Source organism: Amphiura filiformis, chromosome 4 (assembly GCF_039555335.1).
Source record: "Amphiura filiformis chromosome 4, Afil_fr2py, whole genome shotgun sequence".
Lineage (NCBI taxonomy): Eukaryota > Metazoa > Echinodermata > Ophiuroidea > Amphilepidida > Amphiuridae > Amphiura > Amphiura filiformis.
Genome location: NC_092631.1, coordinates 46,608,062 through 46,624,078, shown reverse-complemented (window position 1 = coordinate 46,624,078; position 16,017 = coordinate 46,608,062). Strand labels below are relative to the sequence as shown.

Sequence of the window (16,017 nt, the reverse complement as noted above, 5' to 3'; positions counted from 1 at the left end):
TGCACAAATATATTAGGTTCTGGCAATAGCAGGTATTTAACACTGGAAAAAAGAAAAATATGAAAAAAGAAAATACATGAAAAGTAAATAGAACTGTTTGTAGGTCAAAGGTCACAAAACAAAAATGGACCAAAACATTACGGAAGATTACTCAGAATCAGGAGGTTTTCCCGAGTTTTCTTTTGTTTCTACTTCAGAAGAAGCTCATAATGTGATAGATGAATATGAGATACGTACAACATCTCGATTTTCGTGCTATGTTGCTCAAAAGGGGTTTGGATGTACCGATTTTTGTAAGTGAACTAAAGCGGTTGTATCAACATGATCAAAATTCGGAAGCCATGTCATGCATGTACAGGCTATTATTAATCAATATATTTTATTAACATTCACCAAACAAACTGGTATAGTTAATATTTACAAATACAAATATTTACAATTGAAATTGCAATATTAAAGTTACAAGTACAAATATTTACAATTATAGAAGAAATATAAATTAGTCTTAATAATAATAGACAATATTAATAGTGGCGCTCAAGTCCATGTTACATTGAGCCTATATAATGAAAATATGACAGGGGTCGCTGCTCTAAGCCCAAATGGGAACTTTGTTATTATCTATAAGTCCATGTTCGTTCGTGAATCAAAAGCTGATTTGACTTAATTTGGTTATTGGAGTAATACTGTCAAAATCACTTGCACTCATTATAAGTTTGAAAATGTCAGTGTCTACCATACCATCTATATCATACATTTCATGTATTGTAGATAATAAATCTTGGCGAGGGTTGGTATAGAAAGGACATATCATTACAAAATGAAATTCATCCTCCACCTTATTTAAATTACAAAGTGTACAAATTCTATTCTCTGGATTAATTTTTGGAGAGAAGTGACGCCCCTTTTCGATCATGAGATTATGAAAGACAAAGATAAAAAGACTAGTTTATGTGGACGTCACTGTCAATCAAATTCTCTCGATCCTTGATTGGCTAATAGCGCGTATAAGGAAGGTCGATTCATCTGACTGGTGCCGATCGGAGAAAAGGAATAGCAGTGAATGGCGAAAAATTCGAAAAATTACGTACTCTTACGTACAATACCCTGAGTAAAGATAGTCACTTGTGCTGAGCATCAAATTGGTCACTTATTGCTCACTGTTCAAAATGTGACATCTACACCAATTACAGTCCCCGAAACTGTCTACTTTAAATTTAGCCGACCTCAATTCCGAAACATTTAGAGATAGTTAAAAATGCGATCCCCAACCCTTTGGTTACCTTTGGGCCGAATTTGTCGAAAAATCCGCTGGAGTCTCCGTGTTTGAAATTCCCGGTTCAAACATCGAAAATGTCGCAATTCTCAGTTCCGGTGATGATACTATATCCGCATCACTGTTTTCATACATGAATACAGGTGGTGTATGACGTGCAGTCCCTAAATTCAGTAAATTTTCATCGTCAACCGTGTAATTGAATGGGATTATTTTGAATTTTTTAAACGCTTGAAATATCACAAACAAATAGGCCTATGTTGATAAATAATATAAATACAAGCTAAAACCGTTGGGGTTCGATAATGAACCCCACAAAACTAACCGAGTATATGGAAAATGCCATACGGCCGGGCGGTTTCACGAGTTGCCGGCTCGATCATGTCATCCGCCGCCTGCATGAATATATGCATATCTCTGACCCCTGTAAGGTCAAAAACGTGGCGTTGATTTCAACCAATCCGATCCACCGTTTATTAAGCAGCTTGATACTGACGTCATATCTGAGGTGACCAGGAGGCAGGAGCTACCATTTTGGTAAACTGAACTCGACTCGTGTGTTCTTTTGGTTCACATAAATCGAACAAAATTTTCAATAACGGGTAATAGTATGATTTCAATTTTTTATTAATGAAGTTACTTACATAGTTTTGAGGAATGGCAAAGTTGTTTTTGGAAACTTAGATGTTTGTTTCAACTGATGATGTAGGATCGCAAGGTGAGTGAATTCGTGAAGAGACTTGCTTGTTTGAGTGATAGTAGGATACGGGATGTAGGCTAGTCCTCTGTGTTTGACCGGCTCCGACGTCTCAATTCACGACATCTCAATTCGTACCTGCTTACCAGACAGAGACAGCAATACTACGTATTGCTGTATGGAACCAGATATACTCTTACAAGACAAAAAGCAACTTTTCTAGGCATTGTTGACATGGTGCCTTCACCAAAGAAAGTTTCCTACTATGAATACCTAACTTTTGAGATGGTTTGTATGTTTGATGGTGCAAAATTAACAATAAGGCGCCCGGTTTTACCGCCGTGGTCAGCAACTCATATCATCGCGACACTTGTAAACAAACCGTGCTCGGAGTTTGATTGACAGATGACGTCAGACGCAAACTAGTCTTTTTATCTTTGTCTTTCATTATAGTCCTAGCTCTCTGGCCATATCCGTTTTTACTTCACCCGTTATCCCGTGACCCGTCGATGTACCTTTTTATCCTTTATTTTTCCTTCTTTCTGTATTATCATGTCCACTGATCTCTCGCACTCAAGTCGTGTGGGACGCGCTGCCGGCCAGCTGCAGTGACGCGTATGCGGGGGCTGGCAACCGATTTTCATAACAAAAACCCATTTATACCCATATTTTCACTGTTTTTGCAGCCAATTCTTGACCGTTTTCAAGCAAATTTTTGCATTACCGTCTCGGTATATACCTCGATGTCGAATTTGGCGACATTTGGATCGAAACTGACGGAGCCTTTAACTTTCATGCATAGTCACATAATAGTCACAACATTAGCCTATTTATAGTAAGATGAATGATTAAAACCCACTTGAGAACACACAATGATTCGCTGGTCATTTTTGAAGATGCATTTAGGCCTATACTCAATCACTTTTGCTGAAAACTGAATCGCACGCATGATCAGTGTACTAAATTGCTGTCGTATTTGCATGCTGAGCATGCGCATGATTCGCTGTTTTTCAAAAGCGACACGTAGGCCTATATTTGACACGTCGGCCAACGTTCACTAAAATTACACAACATAACTTGTGCAGTTGTAAACGACAATGATTCAGTCTGATGATGAGAATAAACACAGCTTTACACAATGGCTAATTTACATACATTGTAGGCACAAAAGGCCATGTTCATGGCAGAGTAGGGCCCGGATGTCCTATCTTTTAAAATAGAACAACGTTAATTTTCTCAACAAGGAAAGAGATCCTGGGAAAGAGATACGAAAAGCAAACATCTAGTACAGGCAGTTTTTGTCAGAGAAGAACGGCACTTGTTTACATTTTGAGAGCGCGCAGTGCGTATCAGAATAGTTGACTGCAGATCCGTCGGATAACGCCTTTTCAATGGGAAATGAACTTTGCTGCTTGGATGATATCACGATGAGATTAGCATTTATTCCGTATTGAAAAGCATGTTCCGACGGATTTGCACTCGACCGGCCTCGTATACACGAAAGTGGGGTTCTGATTGGCTGAATCAATTGTCTGACAATCATAGCAGGTGGGTGACAAGGAAACCAGACAACTCGCCCCAAATACAACTCGCCCCAACGCTGGACAACTGGCCCCGCAGACAACTCGCCCCAACGGACAACTCGCCCCAGCAGTAACACACTGGCCCCACATACAAACTGATAAGTGTACGCAGAGAATATCTTCTCTAGCATACGTAAGAAGGTTTTATCACTCGGCTAGGGATAGGAAAATGGTATATCAACAACTACATGAACATCGTTAGGCCTAATTGGCAAAATTTTGTGATAATTATTGCTTGAAATTTCGGTCAATATTTGACAACTTATACTTTGGCACGAACGGCAAGTCGCACATCGGCATTCAGTAACATCAGTAGAATACACACACTCATCGACTCGAGTAGTAGGCCTAATTAATAAGTAGTCAATAGAAAACAACATACCAATTAATATTCTTGGGTATGGCAAGTCCAAAAGTTGCAAAATTAAGCAAAATTGACGCCATAATTTCGATCACCCGTGCGATCACCGTATAGCGAAACCTGTCGAATTCCACTACCCCGGGCCACTACCATGACACTGGTTAAACTGCCGTCGATCGCGACGTTCTGTGCATGTTGTAATTATTTTCGTTTTATTGTGTGGAGGACGTACAGGAGGGCCAAGGAGGCCTACCCGATAATATAATTATGTCATGCCGAGATATACCGTAAAGAATCCATCGTAAGATATAGCCTACTCAAGGTATATAATATGGCAAAACAAAACATTATAAAAAAAATAATAAAACAACAACAACAAAAAAACGCTTGCGAGTTTTGTGTATTTTTATTTTACCGACTCAGTTTGAGAGGTTCAAAACTTGCAGTCCTATAAACATTAAATCCGAGAAGATCTTCTTTGACATAACGAAACTATTAAAAGGACTGAAAATATTTGGCAAATTTTTCAAAGACAAATGAGCACAACTAGCAAAACAAACGCCAGCAGCAGCTTTGAGATATTTTGTCGGTTCCGTGCTGTGCACTGACTTTCGACCCCCTTTTTGCACCGCGTGTATTATTGCTGCCACTTACACAAAAACGCCGGGTGTGGTATGTGTTCAATCAATGGTACCGTGACTACGCACGCAAGTGCCAGAACACACCGACGGCGTAATGGTACCTTGCTTGATAAGTCTCCGGGCCCGCGACCGCGTGCTTTACACACTGATGTACGATCGATTGCTTGACAAGTCACCGGGTCAAGTAGTATGCTCTCAATTTGATTAAGACCCCGAGAATTACGGGCCGTGTTGTTTTTTGTTTGCGACGGAGGCGTATCGGGGAGGCAGTGCCGTGAAGAAGAAAAATGCAATGATTTTGTTTGCAAAACTGGAAAAAGCCTATTATTAATACGATTTCGGTCTAATTTTAATTTGGTTATTCTTTGCCAAATATTATTATATATAGTAGCAACTGTCAGGAAAGTTTTCTGGTCATTCTAAACTGTGGTGTTCTATAATACAAATCAATGATATAAATCTAAATTAATTATATATCTTTAATCTAAATACTACTATTTTAATTATATAATTTTGTATTTTCTATGTATCAGATATATGTACATACGAGTACATGTACTTATATTATATGAAATGTATTTTTATGATTTTGATAGTTGTGGCCTATCATGAGTGTTTTTGCAACTTGATCATGATTGATTTAAACACCACGGCACATCTTATGCTGTGCCCTAATCCTCTAAATATGCCAACAATTTTAAGACGGGATGTTTGAACTCGAAGATTTCAATAATGTAGGCCTATAAGTAATTAATTATCACACACTAATACAAAAGCTGGCCAGTGGCGAGCTGCCGGGGACAGGGGCAAAATTGCATATCGGGGCCCCGTCCCTAGTGCAAGGAAAAAGAGGGAGAAGGGGGAGAGGAGGAAAAAGAAAGGAAAGAGAGAAAGGAGAGGAGGGCAGGGGCGTAGCCAGCTTCTTGGTCGGGGGGCAAAATAAAATTTCGGGGCACAGCTAAAAAAATTGCAGTTACAACATGCAATTTTTGTTTTTAGAGAGACTGTACATGTCTTCGAGCTTCCCAAAAAGGCTTTATTGGGACGATGTGCGCCGTGTAGCGTGTAAAAATTTTGAATTTGACACTATTTTTGTCCATGTTCGTGTTGAAAATGGCCTTATTATGACAAAAATTGGTACTTTACACAATTTTGGCCCATGATCGGGGTGAATTTTGACAGAAAAGGGGCTCATTGCCCTTTTTCTTTAATTTACTTTGCCCTTTGGTCAGAGGGGCACTTTTTTCTTGAATTTTTGTCAGGGGCACAGTCACCCCCCGCTAGCTACGCTATACTGGGAGGGTAAGAGTGAGAGAGAGAGGGAATCCATACAATATGAACTACGTACGATAATAATGAGCTTCAATGAGCGGTTGATACTCAAACTTAGAATTTGGAGCAGAAATGGAAAATGTTACAATATGTACTTATAAATGTTATTGAAATATAAAACCAAAGAAGCAACTAGATATTTATTTTAATTTAAGACAAAAGGAAAAGGCTGAACTTCTGATATGGAAGAATGGAGTTTCCAACATTTGTGTAGGTCTAGTGTCTTGCAGTGCATGCGTTTGAACATATAGACATTATTATATCATCATGCATGTTAATGTATCCGATAATTATATACTTTTCATGCAAGAATGGGATTTTTGACGTTGTAGGCACACTAAAACTTTAACAACTATATACACCCCCCCCATTTACATAACGCACACCTTCATGAACAGTATTAAACACAGGCGAAATCCATACTTGAGCGCGGAATTGGAAAATCATGCATGTTAATGTATCCGGTAATTATATACTTTCATGCAAGAATGGGATTTTTGACGTTAGGCACACTAAACCTTTAACAGCTATATACACCCTCCACCCCCACCCCCCAATTTACATAACGCACACCTTCATGAACAGTATTGAACACACGAAATCCATACTTGAGCGCGGAATTTGAAAACGTTACTTTTGCGCGCATAAATCCGAATTTATGATTTCTTTCCTATTTAATACAACAACTTTCCTATATCAATCCTGATAATTAGTCCGTGATTGACAGGTAAGTTGCAGAAATTAAGAAAAACAAAATGAATCATGATAACTGTCAATCACAATTATCAAAATTGTAAAAAATACATTTTAGTCCAGTCAATCTAAACAAATTAGTGGTGTCACCCACCACTAATTGCAACAGAATTTTTTTCACTTTTATACATTTTAGAGATGTCCCCTGAACATCATACCAAAAATATACTAAAATATACTTGGTGGAAAGGTAGTTTTTGGCGGGAAAAGGTCATACAGGGGTCAAATTTCAAAATTGCTCTAATCTTATTAAAAACTATACCAAAGCATTCCTCTACTCTTAAGGATTCAGAAAAAGTATAGTTTGTCATATCTGTGATGCATCATTCTCAAGTTATAAGCAAAAAGGTCAAAGGTCAAATTTTGGGCTCCAAGTGGGTCAACTTCGAAAAAATGCACCGATCTCCTTAAAAATGGTCTCAATGTGTTCGTCCTTTAAAAACAGTCCAAAATAAGAATAGTTTGCCATATCTTGGACGTTTCGTTACCTAGGTAGCAGGGTAAAAGAGGTCATTGACCATTGACCTCTATTGACCCCGACCTAGTTTTTTAATGTTACGCATTTAATTAAACAACCTAAACAGTGCAAATATTCTTTAAATGAATTATGTTTGCAAGTTTAACAATTTGAGACCATTTTGGTTAAAATCAGACAATTTTAGTTTTTGACCTCTGTTGAACCCAACATTTGACCTTTGACCTTTTCGGTTATAACGCAAGAACCGTACATCACAGATATGGCAAACTATACTTTTTCTGAATCCTTATGACTAGAGGAATAATTTGGTATAGTTTTTAAAATGATTGGAGCGATTTTGAAATTTGACCCCTGTATGACCTTTTCCCGCTAAAAACTACCTTTCCACCAAGTATATTTTAGTATACTTTTGTATGCTGTTCAGGGACATCTCTGACATTTATAGCAGTGAAAAAAATTCTGTTGCAATTAGTGGTGAGTCAAAACCCACTTTGACTGGACTAATTTATATTAGAAAAGTATGTACATGTATCTGGTATATAAAAAATAAAAAATTATATAGGCCTAATTAAAATAATAGTTTTTTAATTAATTTAGATTTATATCTTTGATTATTTTAGACACCACAGTTTAGAATGACCAAAAATGACAAAAAACAACAAATTAAAATTAGAACAAAATCGTATTAATACTAGGCTTTAACCAGTTTTGCAAACAAAATCATTGCATTTTTCTTCTTCGCGGCACTGCCTCCCGTGCCTCCGTCACAAACACAAAACACGACCCGTAGGCCTAATTCTTGGGGTATCAAATTGAGAGCAGACTACTTGACCAGGGGACTTGTCAAGCAATCGATCGTACATCAGTGTGTAAAGCACGCGGGCACGGGGGGACTTGTCAAGCAAGGTACGCCATCGGTGTGTTCTGGCACTTCGCGTGCTTGGCCTTGGGAGCATTGATTGAACACATATCACACCCGGTGTTTCCGTGTAAGTGGCAGCATATAATCCGCCGCTAACACGCGGTGTAAAAAGGGGGCAAAAGTCAGTGCACAGCACGGAACCCACAAATATCTCAGAAGCTGCTACTACTCGCGTTTGTTTTGCTAGATGTGCGCATTTGTCTTTGAAAAAATTATATATGAAATGAATATGAAAATATTTGTCAGTCCTTTTAATAGTTTCATAGGCCTATGTCAAAGAAGATCTTCTCTGATTTAATATGTTTATAAGACTGCAGGTTTTGAAGTTTTGAACATCTCAAACTTATTTTGAGGCTTTTTTTAAATATTTTAAGTGAAAAAATACACAAACGCAAGCGTTTTTTTTTTTTAAATAATTTTAATAATGATTTGTTTTGCCATATCATATTTAAATTATTACATGTTTAACACTATTATAAAAAGTATGAAGTTAACATAATTAACGGTGATCGCCCGGGTGATCGAAATCCTGGCGGTAATTTTGCTTAATTTTGCAAATTTTAGACTTGACATGCCCAAGAATATTAATTGGTATGCTGTTTTCTATTTACTACTTAGTTAGTATTATGAAACAATTAATTACTACCGAGTGTGTGTATTCTACTGATGTTTCTGAATGCCGATTGACATGATTTATGTGCGAATTTCCGTTCGTGCGCTATCACGTATAGCCTACTAACAAGTTGTCAAATTTGACCGAAATTTTCAGCAATAATCACAAAATATTGCCAATTATTATGTTCATATAGTTGTTCTATCCCTGTGTAGCAGTTTGATAAAACCTTCTTCTAAGTTGCGAATGCTAGAGAAGATATTCTCTGCGTACACTTTTCATTGGGGCGAGTTGTACGTGGGACCAGTTTGTATACGTGGGGCGAGTTGTCCGTTGGGGCGAGTTGTCCGTTGGGGCGAGTTGTATTTGGGGCGAGTTGTCTGGCATTCGGTGACAAACCTCCCGAAGCATGGCAAAATGACCCCTCCATTGTGTTTCTTCATTTGTGAATGTAGAACCATTAAAAGCATTTTGGGTCATGCTGGGAGAAAAAAATCACCAGGTTCTCTATGATTGCAAACTACTTGCCATACGACTGACCCGGGACGACTGAGCAGTTTTGACGTCTCTGTTAAATGTGTGGATCAATAAAAAAATGCAATGAAACAAGACTTTGATGCTGACCAAACCAAACTGAAATTCCTTTCTCTATTTATCCTCTGAAATTACAGATGATGAATCACGTAAATTAAAAGTATTGTGGGAAGATTTTCAAGACAACAATACAACTTCAGGCATGAAGGCATGGCGTCTGGAATTTGATGGCGTCCCTTATCTGAGCCTCTCCTGGAAGAAATTTGACTGTCACCATGGATTAGATCGCAAAGTACCCCACAAGGAGAAAAGAAGGAAATCTGTAAGTAGATTTGAATGATTCGTTATGTCACAGACACAGTACACATAGAAATGTTGAACAGGCATATAAATTTGACAAGAATATCTTTTTGCAGAGATTCTCCTAGAAACTAATTTGTGTGAATCTAAAGACATTCTAACAGATTTTTTAGCCTACACACTAAGCAGGCCCATACGCGCGGGGGGTGCGACCGCACCTCCCCAAATTTGCAAAAGTATACCAAAAGTCCCAAAATTTAAGAATTTGCAAGCGTAGCGAACAGAAAAATCAGTTTTTTTACGGTTTTTTGGTCAAAAAAGGTCAAAATTTGGGGGGGGAAGTCCACTTTTCACAAAATTGCCCCCCTTGGAAAAAAAGTCCACTTTTTCAAAATCAGCACCCGCCAAAAAAAATCCTGCGTCACGGGCCTGACACTAAGTAAATGAGGGAGAATCTAAAGAATCTTGGAAAATGCTGTTGCCAAAGGTGAAACAAAAGTAGGAATCACAAAGTCAGTACTGATCACTCTAAAATAAGGAGACAGAAATTAGACCATGCCAGGAGATATACCATATACATATATCACTATAAAAATGGTTTCACAGGATCTCAACCTCAAACCAGACCTGAACAAAATGGCCATTGGGCCCCCGGATTGAGTAATTCTATTTGAAATCCATACACTCCCTATGGAAGACATTTGATCTTAATCTCCCACATGGGATGTAGATTTCAGATGGAGGCACCTATTCAGGTAATCCAATTTGAAATTCACACTCCCCTGTGTGGAAGATTAAGGTTATAATGTCTTCCACATATGGATCCTTGGTTTGATTTTTGTTGATGATTTCTGTCTGTCATTGGTGTTGTGTATATTTTAATTGCAAATATTCAGTGGAATCAAACAAGTTTCTAAGTCTGCAGAGTGGAAGTTACTTTATCCTTAGATGTAGTGACAAACTGGCAATTAAATTCCATGGTCGAGTGTTGGTTTTTTCCGAAATTGAATTTGGGGTGATCAACATCAATATTTACCCTCCTTCACAGTCGGTTTCTGTTGTTCAAAACAAACCGTGAGCCACGTGAAGCTTGGGCCCAAGACTAAAAGTAGCCCGGATGTTGGACCAACAGAATACACAACTTGTGTGCTTTCACTGACCTTTCTCACTTTCGGACTACCTAATGTTAACTGTAGTAGTCCCATTTTCACTTTTTCAAATTATTCTTCCAAAATAGTCCCAGTGCAGCAACAAGATCATAGTGAGGGAACTATGTTTCTGTGATATGTATTTGGATGGAGTGGATAGCCTATTATGTGAATGCTTGGATTATCATTTTGTTTTGCTTATTGCCATTTTGTTTGCAGGAAGGATCTGAAGGGAAGAAGCGAGGTCAAGGAACCAAGAAACTGGGATGTCCTGCCAAGGTCATCCTAAGAGAAGTTGTCAAGTTTCCAGAATTCATGGTAAATATAATCATGTGTCCTCCGTCCAGTGATGTAGCCAAAGGGGGTGTGTTAGTCTGTTATTGATCAGTCTGGAATCGAATATCATCCCTGTCATTCAGCCATCACAGTATGCTTCTTGGATATACAACATTGATGTTGTAATCTGCTGAATTAGGGTGTTCAAACTTCAAAGCTTTATCAGAGATTTTTTGTACAAAATATTTTTGTCTTTACAACAATATATTATGTGTATTGCACATATGTAGATAATCTGGTCTGTAAATGTAAATTTGTTATCCTTGGTGTATACTGCTAGCACTGTACCATGCCAAATTCAACCACCTCACTCACACGATAAGAAGGTGTCACACTTGCCATTTATCAATTTGCCATTTATCAGTTTGTTCCAAAAATCAGAATTCTGATAAATTTTAGAAATTTTAGGATGTTCTGGTTCGGTAAATCTCTGATAATCCCTTGTAAGTTATTGCATATAGACGAATCCAATTTCACGCATTCCTACTCCTCAATGGCAGCCATAGCCGCGAAGGGGACCCAACTATCTCACATAAAATGTGAAATGATGCGGCCTTGAAGGGTATTTTAAACTGCATTCTATCACCCGTGTTACACGTAGACAAAAGAATGATGACAGTTTACAACACAAAAGAATCTAACATCGAATTTTAAGCGGGTTTAATCCACCCAATTGGGCACTCACAACACCTGTTTGGTGCATGCGGGGGACCAAATATGGCCGACCAAATCCTGACCATGACTTGGCTCGTTGGATTCGTCTATGTACATTTCTTATTATTCATGGCATGGCTCAATGGCTGCAATCATTTATAACCTTACCTTCAGAAGTGCAAATAAATATATTGCAGAAAGAATGTCTTCTCTTAATGATATATTTAATAACACCAACAGATTTCTCAAGACACTCATTGGTATCGTCATGAGGCATCCAGGAAGATACGTGCAGCCATCAAGTCCAAGAAACCTGTTGGAGAAAGAAGAATTTATATCTACCTTCCTAAGATTAGTGATCACAGGCAACATTTGACTGGAGCTGTGAGTAGAGAGTCTAGCTGCATTTTTATTAATTCATATGAATGACAATGTGTTATATTATCACATAAGTCAAGGTTATCTATTGTTGTTGCCTTGTTGGTGACATATAAAAACAGGTGTCATGGAATGAAAAACACAGACATCCTGCATACTATGTTTGGCTATGTGTATAATCCTTTCATAAAGTTTCCTCAGTGCAAAAAGCATGGTGAATATAGGGAAATGAGCAAGTGATTTACTGAGCAAATGATCAATGTCAATGATCATTGTCAGCGGGGAGCGTGGCCTAGCGGTTAAGGCGTTGGACTGTGAATCCAAGGGTCAAGGGTTCGAATCTCGGTCCGCCTGAGCTTGGCTGGCTCTTTGTGTCCTTGAGCAAGGCACTTCACTCTACTTGCTTAGTGCTTCAGAGGGCACTTTAAGCTGTCGGTCCCGTGTACATGCATATTTTCTCACATTAATGTAGTGTGCACGTTAAAGAACGTCACAGGATATTCGAAAAGAGCAGGGGATCATCCCGGTACTGTTGACTGTACTTCAAAAATACACTCATCTACTCTAGGTTCCAGAGTAAAAAATAAGTGCAGCTTGTCTGTACGCAGTGCGATAATACTCATACATATGAGTGAGGCACTTATAAGGAAGAAGAAATATAATTTTCCCATCAACAGACAGTCGGTCATTTCAAATATTGAGTTTTGGTTTTGGTCACATGGTTTCCTATTATCCTGTCTAAGCTCTTGACTGACATCAGTATTGATATCTTTGTTTCTACCCTTTGTTAAGAGACATTGTTAAGAGGGGGAAGGGGTGTGTGTGGGGGGAGATAAGAGGAGGGAGAAAGAGAAACAGATGGGAGAGAGCATTGGAAGTGGAAAGGGAAGGGGGAAGTCGAGCTCGAGAGTGGAGTAAAAAAGTGTTTAGGGTAGAGGAGATATCGAATGTAGGGGAGGCAAGGAGGGAGGGAAGAAGACTTGGGACAGGGAAGAGAAGGTTATATAGGTAGGGCAGAGGGGAGCCTAGATAAGAGGCAAGGGTTGTGCTCAATATATGCACATGATTTCTAGACCGCTGGGCCGTAGAACTCGGGCTGTAATTATACGGTGACATGAAAGTATACCACCTACGACAGACTTCTCTGAAGAGCATCAACTACCGTCTGCGGTGATAGATATCTGATAACAATTATGCTTAACACAATAGGCCATTACATACTTATGGTTATATACCCTACTGTGTCCTCCCAGCACAATAGTGTTATGATTGCAGACCAGTTCATCTCCACTTTTTTCCTTTGATATTTGGTTTCTGACCAAAGAGAAACCAAATCAATCAACTGATTAATTGATCGTTAGCTTTGATTGATTCTATCCAGGCTGGCGGTATCACACAGAGACTTGACTCACGCATCAAGTTCAAGATTCAGCAGCTTAATGCAGAGGGACAAAGCAATGTTGATGACATCAGGAGGGAGTTACATCACTATGTTGAGAACGAGTTATTTATCGGGTCTGAGCCACCTCCGTTGACCAGCAGACGGTTTTATCCAACAAAAACAGACATCAGGAATCATCTCTACCTGGCACGAACTAAACAAGAGTAAGATATTCTAAGCATATGGATCCGAAGTGGTCATTCTGAAGAAGCCATCAGCCAAGATGGCAAAAGTCTAAATTATGTGAATATTTTTGGATTTGTCAATCAAAAAATCTAACCCGAATGTGTATCCTTAGTGTAAGTTGATTAACAAAAGATCACAGAATAAAGCTCATAATCCCTCATTGTAATCTCCTCAACAAATTCCATGCTCTCTTACACAAAAGATAAACCATGGAATTGGAGAATCACAAAATTTGACTTACCAATTATATTTTTTTATATCCGCAGGAAATTCAACACCCTGACAGCGGGGAATAGCAGAACTGATGTTACTTGCTCCAAGAGTGGTCCATCTACACCAAGGATTGGCAGGTATAAAGTATATGGGGGCAGGGGCCATTGCCCCCCCACTTTTTTGTTGGTCATTCGGGGAAACAAATTTGCTCCTAATCAGACTCCATTCGGGAACTGAACAACCTGGCCCCCACTTTCAATGTGCTGCACGCCACTGAAGAACAATGGCATGCAACCACAAGATTTATCCAATGGTACATTTGTTCAGAATTTAAAGCCATATTTAAATTGATCGCTTGTCAGCAAATGCATTAACCTCACTTTTGATTAGGATTAATGAAAACATGACAAGCGAAGCATCACTTTTGAGAAGCAATTTTCTCATTGTGTGTCAAAAATGCTACATTGCCTTTGCAATAGCCATGGAGTATTGGTAAGGCTCAGCAAAAAGAATCTCGGTAAAATAATTTTACAATGATTCTTTGTTTTATAAATAATGTGTGTGTGTTTTACAGATATGTGTAAGCTGTTATCATCAATTATATTTGCATCCATGTTCATCTTTCAGGTCACCCAAGAAGAGAAAATTAAAAGAAACAACCGATTCAGATGTCAGTGAAAATACCACCTTCCTCCCCACTGATCAGTCATCAGCTGTGCCTTTATTAGTACACTGTCCAGATCATGTCACTGAAGTAGAAATCTCATCACAAGAAGTCATAGATGCATCAAATTCTATCCAAGCAGTAGCAGATAGCACTGTTTATATTTCCAACACTGTTCCACAGACTACATTTGTTGTTGTCCCTGAAACGGAACATGATACAGACGGACATTCTGCCTCTACTTCAAATGTAAACAGAACTACAGAGAATGAGACAGTTGAGCCAGACATGCAAATTCAAATTATTCCAGAAACTGGTACTGAATTATCACATGAATCTAGGCAGGGCCAAAACCAGAGCCCTGTGGAACAGCATAATGAAGTCAATGACAGTACAGTGATTGATAATTTGAATCTTATTACTCAGGCTATGGAAGCCAGAATGTTAGAATCTTCCCAGGTTTTATCTTCGAACAAATCAGAACCATCGTCAAGTAGTGATTCAACTGTTGATGAAGTTGCCATAGTAACAGAAAGAACTATTAGTAATAAAGGTAGCAAGGATAAGACGGTTCCAGTCAGAGCTCAATGTAGAAGTTTACTAGGGCGAGTGAAACACCTGACAGGGCTTGTGCAAGATGTATCAGTACTAGAAACTGTACAGAATAAATTACTGGACCTTGTTTCTGACATGGAATTACATGTTTCACGTTCATCCGAACAGAATACGTCAAGTAAAGAACATATTGTGGTAGAACAAGTTGTGGTAGACCAGAATGTAGAGGGTACTCCAGAAGTTGTTGAATCCGTTAAGTTTGAAATAGTTTTATGAGTTTCTGAAAAAGTTACCTTCAAAAGAGTCTTGGGTAGCAGCAACGTAGCTTGCAACACCATCACAGCGTCTTTATTCAGCAGAGTGTTTACAGGCTACCCAGCAAACACAAAAACGTTTTAAATAAGTTATGTTTTGGTTTAGGTAAAAACGTTTTAATAACATTAAAATGTCGGGTTATATAAAGGTCATGAAATCGTTTTAAAACGTTTTGTATGAAAAACACATTACAACAATATTTTTTAAATGTTTCGAAATGTCATTGTAAACTATTTTTGCAAACATTTTTGGCCAAATATTTTGTCAACACTTTTATTTAAAAATAACATTATGTTAAAATACTTGCACCCAGCAAACACAGAAATGATCTTAAAATGTTTTTTACAAAACGTTTTAATAACATTTAAAACTCGGGTTATATAAAGGTTGTGAAAACATTTTTAAAACGTTATTGTAAATATTTTGGGCAAACATTTTTTGCAAAATATTTTTTCAACCCCAAAATAACATTCTGTTTAGAATGATTTGTACCAAGTTTTCAGAAATGTTTTTGAAATGTTATTAAAACGTTTTTTATACCCTTTATATAACCCGACATTTAAATGTTTTCTGTAAAACATTTGTGTTTGCTGTGCAGTAAATTACCAACAAATGTTCTTTAATGTTATGAAAACGT

The 16,017-nt window shown here is 38.1% G+C and overlaps 1 protein-coding gene across 1 annotated transcript; it reads left to right on the top strand.

Moving 5' to 3' along the window:
• The first annotated feature begins 109 nt into the window (after positions 1-109).
• Positions 110-15,421, top strand: LOC140150951 (uncharacterized). Its single transcript, XM_072173109.1, has 7 exons — positions 110-293; positions 9,328-9,512; positions 10,858-10,956; positions 11,869-12,012; positions 13,388-13,611; positions 13,900-13,983; positions 14,474-15,421. Exons 1-7 carry the CDS (start codon positions 125-127, stop codon positions 15,339-15,341), a joined length of 1,773 nt encoding a protein of 590 aa, XP_072029210.1. The 5' UTR covers positions 110-124; the 3' UTR covers positions 15,342-15,421.
• Positions 15,422-16,017: the final 596 nt, after the last annotated feature.